This window comes from Narcine bancroftii, chromosome 2 (assembly GCF_036971445.1).
Source record: "Narcine bancroftii isolate sNarBan1 chromosome 2, sNarBan1.hap1, whole genome shotgun sequence".
In the NCBI taxonomy this organism is placed as follows: domain Eukaryota; kingdom Metazoa; phylum Chordata; class Chondrichthyes; order Torpediniformes; family Narcinidae; genus Narcine; species Narcine bancroftii.
In genome coordinates this window covers 242,337,243-242,350,818 of record NC_091470.1, presented here as the reverse complement: position 1 = coordinate 242,350,818, position 13,576 = coordinate 242,337,243, and the positions used below count along the sequence as shown (strand labels likewise).

Genomic DNA, 13,576 nt, shown 5'->3' with positions numbered 1-13,576 from the left:
CAGTGTGACCCAGCAAATTAGCTGCAGAATTGTTTCTCACCTACTTGTTTTGGTGTTTACAATTATGTACTTCAACTCAAACCTTTTTTGTTTCTTTAAAGTTGCACTTAGTTGCCTTAAACACCCCCCTGTCTGGTAACATGCGGGGAATCCGTGGAGCTGACCTGCAGTGTTTTCAGCAAGCTCAAGCAATGGGCTCTTTGGCAACTTATCGAGCATTCCTCTCCTCTCAACTGCAAGATTTATACACAATCGTGAGGAAAGCTGACAGATTAAAAATGCCAGTCGTCAACCTAAAGGTAACAACATTTCCATTGGATGCAAACTCTGACAAAAGATTAGAGCTACTGTACAAAGACTACATTCATGAGCGTTAAAAGGGAAAATGCAATGGATGAATTTCCAGTGAAGCCATTAATTTATTTGAAATTATAGAAAAATAGTTAGAGATTATAACTCCAGGAAAATTTTCATATTTCGAATTGTATTCAACTCCTTTTCTGCATTGCGGTAGGAAATTAAAGAGGAATATTTCAACTATAATTTGTTTTTTTAAAGATCCTGTAATTTTTTTTTTGCTTTATTTTGCTTCCTTAATAAAGGTAGTAAACGTGATGTGGGTGAGGAGTTGGTGGGCAGAAGGAGATATGCAGATACATGTAGGTTTTTGGATGGAGACTGAGATTGGTGTGCATTATCGGAACATTTAGTTTTCTCTTGGCCAGAGGATAGATATTTATAATGATTCCTTAGTATATTTTTCATCTCAGTTGTCAGCATGTTGAGAACAGATGATATGAATTAAAAATAATTGACTATACAATTAGTCTGCAAGGTGCAAATGATTTCTAGGGTGAGCCATGAGACATTATAATTTATTGTCATGAACATGTCACAAAATATGTTATTTTGTGGCAGCATGACAGGTGCAAAGATTTCTATAAATTACATTTTTAAAAATATAAATAAATTAGAGCAAAAGAAGAGAAAGTGAGGTAGTGTTTGTGGGGTTAATTGCCCATTCATAAATCTGATGGCTGAGGGGAAGAAACTGTTTTTGTGCCACTGGATGTTCATCTTCAGGCACCTGTATCCTGATGGTAGCGGTGAGAAGAGGGCATAGCCTAAGCGTTGCGGGTCCTTGATGATGGAGACTGCTCTTTTGAGGTACTGCCTCTTATAAATGTCCTTAATGAAGTGAAGGCTGATGCCCATGATGGCGCTGACGAAGTTCACAACTCTCTGTAGTCTTTCCCTTCCCTGTGCATTGGCACCTCCATATCAGACAGAGATGTAACCAGTCAGAATGGTCTCCATAGGATACCTGTAGAAATTTGTAAGTGTTTGGTGACGTACCAAATCTCCTCATGAAGTATTGCCACTGGCTGGCGAACCTTCGTGATTGCATCAACAGTGGAGGCCCCAGGATAGATCTTCAGAGATGTTGACATCCAGAATTTGAAATTCTTAACCCTTTCCACTGCTGACCCATTAATGAGGACTGGTTTGTGTTGCTAATACAAAAGAGACAGTGTGGTAGTTCTTCATCATGTATTAGAGATTCAGCCTTGGCTTATGAAGAGGGTCTTGAGTCTGCAGCATTTTAATTCAGAAGAGTGGTCAGCCAGTGGAAAGTAATAGCTTTTCCTATCACCTAATAACCCCACCTCCTTATCGATGTTTACAGAACAACACAACGATATCATTCCTTTGGTAGCTTAACTCAAATTATCAATTATGAAAAGCTAAACTGAGTTCAGTAAGTTTCAGATGGAAATGAAACATTTCTTGGCAGAGTTGAGAATCATTCAACTGCTCTGTTTGGATAAACAAGAGTTTACTTTTCAGAGGAATGATTATTTCATTATACCAAACGTACATTTCCTGTTTGGTTGCCTGGTGAGTTGCATCAAGATGCTGTGAGATAAATAAATGTCTTTTGTATCTATGTTTCCTGTAAATGGATATCAAAGTATTATATTTCACAAAATTGGTAAAGTTTACACATCTGACAGGGAACTGAGTCAAGGTAGTGTTTGGGAGTATTCCCCACCCACTGCTTTAGACTTGTGCTATAAATTACACATGTGGGATAGATGTGCAATTTGAGAAGGAATATCATAGAATCTGTTCAGCGCAAGTGTTCTGGACACATTTTTCCCACTATCACAAAAGCATACACATATTCTCCAAGCATTCCAAGGATAATTTGTTGATGTTTTTCACACAGATGGCCTTCATTATTCAGTGGATTGAGTTCAAGACCCATGAGATAATGTTGCAGCTCTATAAAATTCTGGTTAGACCATTCTTGGCGTATTGAATTCAGTTCTGGTCACCTCATTACAGGAAAGATGTAGATACTTTAGAGCAGCCATCCTCAACAGGGACCCACAGCAGATTAAAGTAAAAACAATTTTTAGGGTTTTTTTTTAATGTAGTTGTTAGGAGAGAAGTACGGAAGACACCAAAATTTGATTGCTTCACAGGGAAGGGAGCCTATAAACTTTGAGCAGTTTCCAAAAGGGGTCTGATTGCTGCTTTAGAGAGGGTACAGAGGAGATTTAACAGGATGTTGCCTGAACTTGAGAACATCTTATGAAGCAAGGTGAACATGTATAGGGCGTTTCTCTTTGGAGTGATGAAGGATAAATGATGACTTAATAGAGGTCTAGAAGATTGAAGGATAGAGATAAAGTGGATAGCCAGCATCCATTTCCTGGGCAAATACCAAAGAACATCTGCTTAAGATAAGTGGAAGAAAGTTTAGGGGAGGCATGTGAGGTAAGTGTTATTTTTGGCACGGAAAATAGTGAGTGCCTAGACTGCATTGGCAGGGGTATTGGTGGAGGCTGGTACAATTGGGTCATATAAAAGTCTCTGTGATACCCACATAGATGTAATAAAGATTAAGGGTTATGGGTGCGAGCTGGGGCAGGATTAGGTTGATGTGGGCAAAGTTTACATGGGTTGGTACAACATTAGGGTCAAATGGTCTATATAGTGCTATATTCTAAATATCTGATTATTTTGTGTCTTGTTCATTCATAATGTTAATTCCAAATACTGTCCCCAGATATTCAGACAATAAATAATTAAGTGGTAACCAAATATGCACAGAAAAAAAAATCCGGCATGATTGGCTGTTGCTAGAAATAGCTGATTGTTGCTGTGGAAGACAGCCATTACTCCACAGCTCTGCCTGTTCTTGGAGAAGATTGTGACTTTAGCCCAAGCTTTGCCTATTGCTGGAGCTGCACTGACTGCACCCCAGATCCTCTAGTTACAGGGGATAACTTTGTCCCCCAACTTGCTATTTACTTGGGACACCAAATTAAACCCAATGTTTACATTAACTAACAGTTGCTCAGGCAGATTGAAATTTGCTGTACTATGAGAAAGTTGCACATAAAATGGTTCCAGGTTTGGTTCTTCATATATACAGAGTTTTCATCAATTGGTTGCCACATTTGGCTTTGTTTCCCTTGGATTAGGGAGATTCGTCTTTCAGAGTTCCCATTGCTGGTTGTTGTCTCATTGATACAAATCAAAAAATATTGTTAAACTGAACCCCAATTCGCCTTCCCTACATGGGAAGTACCATGCCACAATTTATATATAATTCATAAACAGTTGGAAAAGAACATCAAAATGTATATCCATAAAAATAGTTTTAGTGGCTAGATTGTATAAGCTTACTCTCAGTTACTGAAGTAAAATAGAGCAAGAATTGTTGACAAAGCTACTCGCAATGGAACCAAAATATATGACCAAAATGATAAGATTCAGCAAAGGATTTTTCCTGGTAGTATTTCTTTAAAAGTTCAAATGGTGCCAAGATGTCAAGACTTTGAAAAGATGTGTAGAATCAGGCACTAAGTCATATTTGAGCTGAGTTATAGCTTCTAAATAGAAGGGGGAAACTGGGAGAACTAAAGACTGGCTAGATGTGTGTGCTAGTTGAGGGAAGAATAATTTCTTCCTGTGTAGATCAGGAGTGCCACAAGGGTTAAATACAATAAAATCCCTGGAATCCAGAATTCAAGCACCCAGCAGCCACAAACAACTGGCAAAAAAAAATTGAGGAAAGTAAGTTTTAAGAATAGAATAATAGGTAAATATGCACGTATAGTGGCAGCTACACTGTTCCTGAAAGAACACACACAACCAGACGGGTTGAGCTCAGTGAGCAGACTAGTTTATTGCAGGCTGCTGGGCTGCACTTATACTCCCAGCCTGGACCTGACTGAGAACCGTGCTGACGTCACCCGGGCATCACGTGGTCCCCCAGCGCGAGCTTCTGAGCCCCGTGCTGGGAGGAAGGGAAAATCCCCAATGGCGCCATTTTGGCCGGCTGCTCCACCGTGTGGCTTACAAGCGGGGCCGGTTTGCCTTGCTTAGTGGTGAGCCGCCACACAGCGCCCCCCCCCCTTCCCCCAGAACCGGCGCCAATGTTCTTCTTCACCAGGCGGCCTCGCATCTTGGCCTGGGCTATGACCACGGGCTCGGTGGGATCGAGGTGTGCTGGGTTCAGCCTGACGCCAATGTCCAGCATGAACATGGAGCCGGAATGCTGTACGGCCCCTCGTATGGTCACTGCAGAGGTGCCGCAGTCTGGCCCCGCTGAACGAAAATGTACTCCGTGGAAAGCAGTTCACCAGGAACGCGAGACGGGCGGGTGCCATGCCTAGGCAGTGGTGGGGGTTCGAACAAGTCCAAGTGTGCCCTGAGGTGAGGAAGTAGTTAGTGCGGCAACCGCTGGGGATTGTGAGGTGCGTTTATGAACTCACCAATAGTGCCAGCGGCGCACTATAGACCAGCTCAGCTGATGACGCCTGCAGATCTTCCTTGGGAGTGGAGCGGATGCCCAGGAGCACTCAAGGCAGTTCGTCCGCCCAGTCGGGACTGGTGAGGCGGGCCATGAGTGCTGACTTAAGGTGACGATGCAGATGTTCGACCAGTCCATTGGCCTGAGGGTGATAGGCCGTGGTGTGGTGTAGCTGGGTCCCCAACCTGTTGGCGAGCTGTGCCCAGAGCGCAGATGTGAACTGGGCTTCCTGAGGTGACCCAGGACACCGAACCAGGCAACCCAACCTTGCAACAGTGCTCGAGAGCAGGAGTCGGTGGAGGCATCTGGATTGCCTCGGACCAGTGAGTGGTGAGGTCCACCATCGTAAACAGGTAACGGTTGCCCCTGGAAACAGGTAAGGGCCCGACGATGTCCATGTGAACGTGGCTGAACCGTTCCCAGACATGCTTGAACTCCTGTACGGGTGCCTTGTTGTGCTTTGGACATCTGGCAATGGGTGCATGTTCTCGCCCAGCCCACAATCTGCTTCCACAGCCCATGCCATATGAACCGTTCTGCCACCATCCGGACCGTGGACCTGATGGACGGATGTGAAAGGTCGCGGATGTGACGGAAGACCTGCCTGTGCCACTGCTGGGGTGCCCATGGAGATATCACACTGGATGGTGCCTTTGCCGCTTGGAGTCAGGAGGTCTCGGAACCGCAGGCCCATGATGGCGGACTTGAAGGCCCTCGTCTCCTCATCAGACTTCTAGTCCCAGCTGAGCTGGTCGAAGTCCAGGCCTGGCCTCAGCGTTCAGATGGCCGGTTGCGAGAGTGCATCAGCAACCATATTGTCCTTCCCTGCCTTGTGCCGGATGTCGGTGGTAAACTTCAACATGAAGGAGAGGTGACGCTGCTGGCAGGATGACCAGGGATCCTTTACCATCACGAGCGCCTAAGTGAAGGGTTTGTGGTCGGTTAAGATGGTAAAAGTCCTCTTCTCCAAAAAATAGCGGAAATGCCGCACCGCCAGGTATATGCCCAGTAACGTGGTCAAAGGCACTATACTTGCATTCCAGTGGGCGGAGCAGGCAGCTGAAGAATGCCAGCAGCTTCAAATGTCCAGTCACCTGCTGCTCCAGGATGCACCGACGGCTGTTGCAGAGGCATCGACAAAGAGTGCCATATGCAGGTCAGTGTGCGGGTGGGCGAGCCTGGTGTGCCTCGAATGCGGTGCAGGCTTCTGGGTTCCAAGCAAGCATTTTGTGATTGGCTGTGATGAGCACGAATAGCGGCTGCATGATGCGTGCAGCTCCCAGGATGAAGCGGTTGTAAAAGTTAAACATACCCACGAACTCCTGCAGCCTCTTCAGCTTTCCAGGCATAGGAACTCCCTGATAGCAGCGACCTTCGCAGCGGCGGGCATGGCTCCTTCAGCCGCGAAGGTATGGCCCAGGAATTGCATGGACTCTTTCCCGAACTGGCACTTGGCCGGTTTGATGGTAAGGCCAAAATCGGCCAGCTGGGATAAAAGGGCACGTAGGTGGGCCTTGTGTTGCGCCTGGTCCTTGCTGGTGACGAGGATGTCGTCCAAATAAATAAAGACAAAATCTAAGTCCCTGCCCACAGAGTCCATGAGACGCTGGAAAGTCTGAGCGGCGTTCTTGAGCCCAAGCGACATGCGCAGGAATTCGAACAAACCAAAGGGGGTGACGATGGCCATCTTGGGTATGTCCTCAGGGTGCACCGGGATCTGGTGATATCCGCACACCAGGTCAACCTTGGAGAAAACCCTCGTATCGCGCAGGTTGGCTGTAAAGTCTTGGATGTGAGGGATGGGGTAACGGTCAGGAACTGTTGCCTCATTGAGCTGTCGATAGTCTCCACAGGGATGCCAGCTGCCGGAGGCTTTTGGGACCAGGTGGAGCGCCGAGGCCCACAGGTTATCGGACCGCCGAATTATCCCCAGTTCCAACAAGTGCGAAAATTCCTCCTTCACCACCTGGAACTTGTCAGGTGGAAGCCGGCATGCCTTGGCATGAACCACTGGGCCCAGGGTGAAGCAGCAGAGAACTGTGGCTTGAGAATTGTTGGGAACTTGTCCAGGATTCACTGGAACTCATCTCTGGGCATGCTGATCGTGGCCATCTGCGGTTGCTCCAAGCAGGAGGCACCAGGCGCCACCCTCGAATGTCCACCAGGAGCTTGTGCAAGCAGGAAGTCTGCACCCAGGATGGCAGTCGGTAGGGACAAGACGGTGAACCTCCACGTGAAATTATGTTGGCCGATCTGGAAGTGTACTATCTTGCCTCCATACGTCCAGATTTCTGTTGCGTTGGCCGCACAGAGGGGAGGTCCACGAGGTTGGTTCCTGGACTTGATGACCGTGGCCTGGATGACGCTGATCTGGGCTCCCGCAGGTAGAGGAGGCTGTGTCCCTGGCCAGTCGCCGCAGCCATTAACAGCGGTTGGCCTGGTCGTTTCCCTGGAATGAGCAGGGCTAACAACACTTCCAAGCCTTGGCTTCCCAGTGCTGATGGTAGAAGCAGAGGCCTGGAGCAGATGCTGTAGCTTTGTTTATGCTCTTGGGGGCCCCTGCAGGTGCCGGATGCTCTACCAGAGCGCTAGGGGCGGGCTTGGCGTGGTCGTACCTGTGCCTCATGACCAACTGGACTGCTGAGCCCTCTGGGAATCGTGCAAGCCATAGCTCTTGGGCCTTCTAGGTCACCTTCCTCTGGTCAGTTAAGCTTTCCTGGACCAGCAGCAGCCGGATTTCCCCGGGCATACGGTCGAGGAAAATGCGCTCGAAGAGTGGGCAGTTGGTGTGCTTACCCATGAGCGTGAGCATCTTGTCCATCAGCTCCATCGGGGACCAGTACCCCAGGACATCAAAGTGCAGCATCTGAGCGACAAGCTGGTGTCTGGATAGTCCGAGGGATCCGGTAAGTACTCGCTTGATGGTCTCATATTTCTCTTCGGCGGGTGGGTGCTGAACAAGGTGCAGCGCTCGTCTGGTGGTGGCCTGGTCCAGGGCGGCAACCACATGGTAGAATTCGGTCGTGTTGGACAAAATCTGGTGGAGGTGAAACTGAGACTCTGCTGCGTGTCCGAACCAGGACTCCGGCTCCTGAACCCAGAATTCAGGCAGTTTCACGGCTATAGCGCTGATCCCAGGCTCACTCATGATGGGTTCAAAGACGTTTGAACCAGTCAGGGTCACCGATTGTAGCGGCAGCTACACTGCTCCTGCAATAACACACACAACCAGAGGGGTTGAGCTCAGTGAGCAGACTAGTTTATTGCAGGCTGCTGGGCTGCACTTATACTCCCAGCAAGAACAGTGCCGGAGGGTGCTGACATCACCCAGGCGTCATGTGGTCTCCCAGTGCAGGCTTCTGAGCCCTGTTCTGGGAGGAAGGGAAAACCCCCGCCGCATGGCTTACAAGCGGGGCTGGTTCGCCAGTCTCGTGGTGAGCCGCCACACACGTTTAAAATTGTAAATTTTCTTTGAAGTAACACATAAACCCTTTAGTGAAGATGGAAGCAACTATTCAGCCAGTGAAGTGCCTTCCTCACAGCAGCGGAATAAAATGGTGTCACCCAGGATGAAGAACTGGTTGATGTCGCTTGCCATTGGGGTGACTCTCTTAAAATGTCTCTTTATCCCTGCTTAGTAAGAGTCACCCCGGTCAGAGGCTTTATCTGTAAACTTGGGAGGGGAAGAATGAGCAGATGCAGTGACAGCTATATTTTCAAATAATGTGATTGAAAATAAAGTTAAATGCTTTAAGGTTTATATGCATTCATTTCTAGTGAAGTTGTTCAGTGTAAGTACAGTACAGTCTTTTTGTCTTTTAAACTATTTATTTTTAATGCAGGTGTATTTGTTAAGCATTGTAAGTCTCAAGCAATCAGAAAAAACACTTATCCAGCATCAAACAATCTCCATAGGTGCCAGCTAGCAGGGGTTTTACCATAGAATCAAGCAAATATTAATGTCCATCTCTTGGAAAACAGAAAACTAATTTGGATTATTAAGCCCTTGTTTCTTTTTGACAGGGGCAAGTACTTTTTGACAGCTGGGAATCTATCTTTAAAAGTCGTGCTACTTTCAACAGAGATATTCCTATATACTCCTTTGATGGAAGAAATGTCATGAAGGATTCTTCCTGGTAAGAATTTCCCCACAAAGAACTAAGGCAAATACCAAGAACATTTTTGACCTTGGGATCATACATACACATGAAAGGGCTTTTCTTGAAGTGTAGTGCTGGAGAAACTTGATCATATTGCACCCTGCAATGGGATGAAATAGCTGTTAATCTGACTATTTTATTCATTAATTTCCAATACCATGCCCACCACTGGTGTTAGGTCTGCTTTGTTCATGAATGAGTGAGACAAACACCAGACTGAGTCGAAATCAGGGTTCTTTGTTCTTTATTACCGGATTGTAACACTTGCGACTAACAATGTTAGTCGGAGAATGCATTCTGCCGTTATCAGCAAAATGGTGATTTTTTATACCCTTGGATACATGCTTAGAACATCATCATATCATTACTTGTCCAATGACTAAAACTGTTGCTATCCTTTCCCTGCTAGCTTCCTGCCTCTCAATCCATCAATGTCTCTCTTATCTTGTAAGTACAAGGATGCATTCACATCTTGTTACAGCCCTGTACAGGGTAACTCCTTACACATTCCCATCTCATGATGTTTTACCTTACACTGGCTAGACAAGCATTTATGATAAATCCCTATTGCCCTTGAGAAATTATTGATGAGCCAAATTTTTGAAGTTCTGCAAACCATCTGAAGAAGGAACTTCATGCTGTTAGATTTTGACCCAGCAATGACGAAGAAGGTGTGAGACATGAAAGAAAACCTTCCAGCTCTTGGCATTCACATGCACCTCTTGCCCCGGCTGTTGTTTAATGAACAAATATTGGGTAAGACACCATTGGCTCCTCTTTGTGGGATGTTTTACTTTCAACTGAGAGGTTTGCTAAAGCATCACTTTAACATCTTATCAAAATTGTTGTGCATGTGCAACTTAACATTTTCTCTGGTGATCTAAAATTGTTGCAATTTTTTTTTTAAGGCCTCACAAAATAATATGGCATGGATCCAGTGAAAGAGGCGGCCGGGTTCCAACAAATTACTGCGGGGCATGGCGTACAACAGACATGGCGCTCACTGGCAACGCATCACCACTTACCACTGGAAAACTGCTTGTTCAGCACGCATACAACTGCGCAAATAACTTCATTGTTCTTTGCATTGAGAACAGCTATTTCCATGATCACAGGAGGAGAAAATAATGAACCATGAAAGCTTTGGAATTGTAACAGTCTATGGTCACATCACCAAAACCAGTTAAGGGTGGCACATTTTTATTTCTAAAAATATATTAAAGTGGAACAGCGTAAACATTGCTTTGTGATAAGATTGGCAGTTGGCAGAAATGAAAGCCAAAGATGACATACCTCAAAAATCTGCACGGGCTGTCTTATTATTAACAAAGCAAACCCTATTTGATCTAAAGAACTGTTCTCATGCAGTTTCTCAGTCATGCTTGTTGATACTTTGGTGCTAGTGAAAAGTAATTGGAATGGGACTGCTGTTTAAAAATGCCATATTTATAGTCACTAGTTGCTCAACTTGTGCTTATTACAACAAAGCCAAGTTGGTACAAGGGGAAAAGTTGCTGAGCTTTGACAGGCCTCAGTGTCTATTAGGTCAATCTAATTTCCACCCATTGGAAAGCACTGTGGTTATATTTCACTGGGAATCACTTTGAATTCACCTCCAGAATGTAGGATCCTTTCTTCCCCACAAAACTGCCATGAATGGAAATTAGCTTTTGTTTGTGAAGTATGCCACCATCATTTCTATACAATGCAGTGCATCAACCTTTTAACATAATGTAAATCTATTCATTATTATTACTAAACTTTGCAAAATGGTATTCCATTTAAGTATCTCAATGTACATATAATTGCATTTTCAGTGCTTTTGCTACATTGACTGGGTCCTTTTTAACATCTTTCTGAAATATTTCTGAGAGTGGTATTAATCAACAGTAACAACATTGTATTTATAGCTTTTGCCTGTTATTTCTGTGCAGACTAATTTTGCCACAGTGCAAGCAAGCAGCCCAAAGCCTCACTGGCCACCCCAGTGATTCCTGCCATAGCTTACTAGACTCTTGGGTGGCAGGTGGATTTCTCCCACTTGTAGCCCAGCCAATAAGAGCAAACTCTGCTGTTGGCTTTTTATTTAATGCAATCGGTAGATTTAAACATTTTGCCTGTTTTCCGAAACAAAGGTGAAAATGGAGTTGAGGTATTTTCACAATAAATTACATTTGAAATTTAAAGTGGCAGCTTTTCAGCATAATCCCTCTCACTGAAGATTTAGTCCATTTACACTGACTTTAATCTACTCCAGTACAGTTAGGCCTCTAAAATGCAGATTTAGCCAATAAATACTGCATGTACATTTTGTTGTCCAGTCATCTACAGAGTGGAAAGAGCCCCTTCAGCCCAACTTGCCTATGCTAACCAGAATGTCCCATCCAGCTGTATTAGGCCCATATCCCTCTAAGCCCATCTTATACATACAGTATATCCATCCAATGTTTAAAAATGTTACCTGCTCAACCACTTACTCCAGCAGCCTATTCCAAATACTCACCACCCTGTGTTTAAAAAGTCATGAGTTAAAGGACAAAAATTTAGAAGTAACGAGGGTGGGTGGGGGGGGGGGGGGGGGGAACTGCTTCACTCAGAGTGGTGGCTGTATGGAATGAGCTTCCGGGAGAAGTATTGGGGTAGGGTCCATTTTGTCATTTAAGGAAAATTTGGATGGGAGGGGAATGGAGGGTTATGAGCAAGGTGCAGGTAGGTGGAATTAAAGGAGAGTACTTGGTTCGGTGGGGACCAAAAAGGCCAAGATGGCCTGTTTCTGTGCTGTAATGATCAGGTTCCAATTAAATCTCTCACCTTTCACCTTAAACCTATGTCCTCTAGTTACTGATTCCCCTGCACTGGGCAAATGACTCTCTTCCATCACCTGATCCAATTTTGTACACATCTTTAAAATCATCCCTCTGCGCACCAAGAAATAAACTCCTAGGCTGCTCAACCTCTCCCCATTGGCTCAGGCCCCAAGTCCTGGCAACATCCTCATAAATCTTCTCTGCTTCTGCCCAACTTGACATCTTTCCTGTTGCATGCTAACTAAGTCTGAACACAATACTCCATATGTGGCCTCACATCTTGTACAACTACAACACAACCTCCCCATTTCTATACTCAGTACTCTGACAGATGAAGGGTAATGTGACCCTTTTTGACCACCCTGTGACTCATCTGTCAAGGTGGAGATTGGTCACAGATCATGTGTTCCTAGAGTCCTCTGCTCTACACTTCCCAAAATGTTACATCTCACATTTCTCTGTATTCGATCTCTGTACAATACAGATTTTATCTAGATACATGACAAATTGGGTGCATTTACAATCCAGATTTAATCCATTTACAAAGTAGAAATAGTCCATTTAGAGTGGAAGGTTGATATGTTTACAATGCAAAATTATATTTTCGATATTCATGTCCATTTACAGCTCGGATCCAGTCCACTTAGGCAGAAGGTTAAATCTATTCAGAGGAATTCAATGACCACACCAGTAATGTAATGTTTTCATAGATCAACAACTTTCTAATATATGAACCAAATGTCTAAATCAGATTGTATTGAAATGAAGGATGTTTCACAAGCTGAATAAACTTAATTCATTTTTTTGTAAGTTTCTACCCTGTCTCATTGTTGAAATCTAGTTGCTCAGGAACAGATTGTAGGTGACACTTTACAGCTTCTAATGTTTCTCAATCTCAAAACACGTCACCTTCCAAGAGAAGTAAGCCTCAATATTCCAAATTGTATTTTATTCATCCAAATAAATCAAACTTTGTAATTGCAGCTGTAAATAGTTTAAATTTTCCGTTGATAAAAGCGAATAAACATTTTCATAGTTTCGCACTTCATAATGATGAGTAAAGCAAAGCATTTTGTAAATGATAATGATGCTCAACTTCAAACAAATATAAATGAATTATAATGAATAGTAAGGATAAATTCAAAGAAAATTTTTGAGAGCTCACTCCTTTTCCATCGTCATTCCATGTATAAGAAGAGAACTCCCGGTCCGTTCGGATATCACGACATTATGATGTCAGAGTGCTGTGGTAACTATACAAAATCCATTATCCTTAAAGGGAAAGACATAGAGCAGCCATAAATCATAAACACAAGGTTTTAACCTCTCCACAAAATATTTGAGAACAAAGAAGGAATTTCCTATGTCACTCTACGTAATTGTTCTAAACCAGCCTGTGATTTTATAAACCAAAGACTTAAGCATGAATTAGTACAATAAACTGCAGATACTGTGAACCAAAAACAAAACCAGAACAGGTTGAAAGCATTCAGTGTTGTGCAGAGAGAGTCAATGTTTCATCCGATCACATCAGGAATGCATACTGAATGCTTCCAGCATTTTCTATTTTAAACTCAGTATGAGCACTTACACCAAGTTGCCACACTTTTTAGGCCCTGTTGCAACATGCAGGATCTTTGAGAGATGTTCCTTTTTACATTAGCTTTATAAAACAGATCAAACACCTGGCACTTGACCTCTGCTGCTCAGTTGCTAAAAGGTCGAACTCTGTCAGTCTCAGAATGCGATGTTGGTGGGGAATGATTGACAGAGAGGGGAGG

General features: G+C 44.3%; 1 protein-coding gene across 6 annotated transcripts in view; it reads left to right on the top strand.

Moving 5' to 3' along the window:
* Nucleotides 1-11,561, top strand: part of LOC138755174 (collagen alpha-1(XV) chain-like) — a 263,158-nt gene extending 251,597 nt beyond the window's left edge. For all 6 annotated transcript variants that reach the window (XM_069920628.1, XM_069920631.1, XM_069920627.1 and 3 more), the window contains 3 exons: nucleotides 102-299; nucleotides 8,852-8,964; nucleotides 9,897-11,561. In XM_069920628.1, the coding sequence (XP_069776729.1) occupies nucleotides 102-299; nucleotides 8,852-8,964; nucleotides 9,897-10,116 (531 nt within the window). In that variant the 3' untranslated portion in view covers nucleotides 10,117-11,561. The remainder of the gene's footprint in view (nucleotides 1-101; nucleotides 300-8,851; nucleotides 8,965-9,896) is intronic.
* Nucleotides 11,562-13,576: the final 2,015 nt, after the last annotated feature.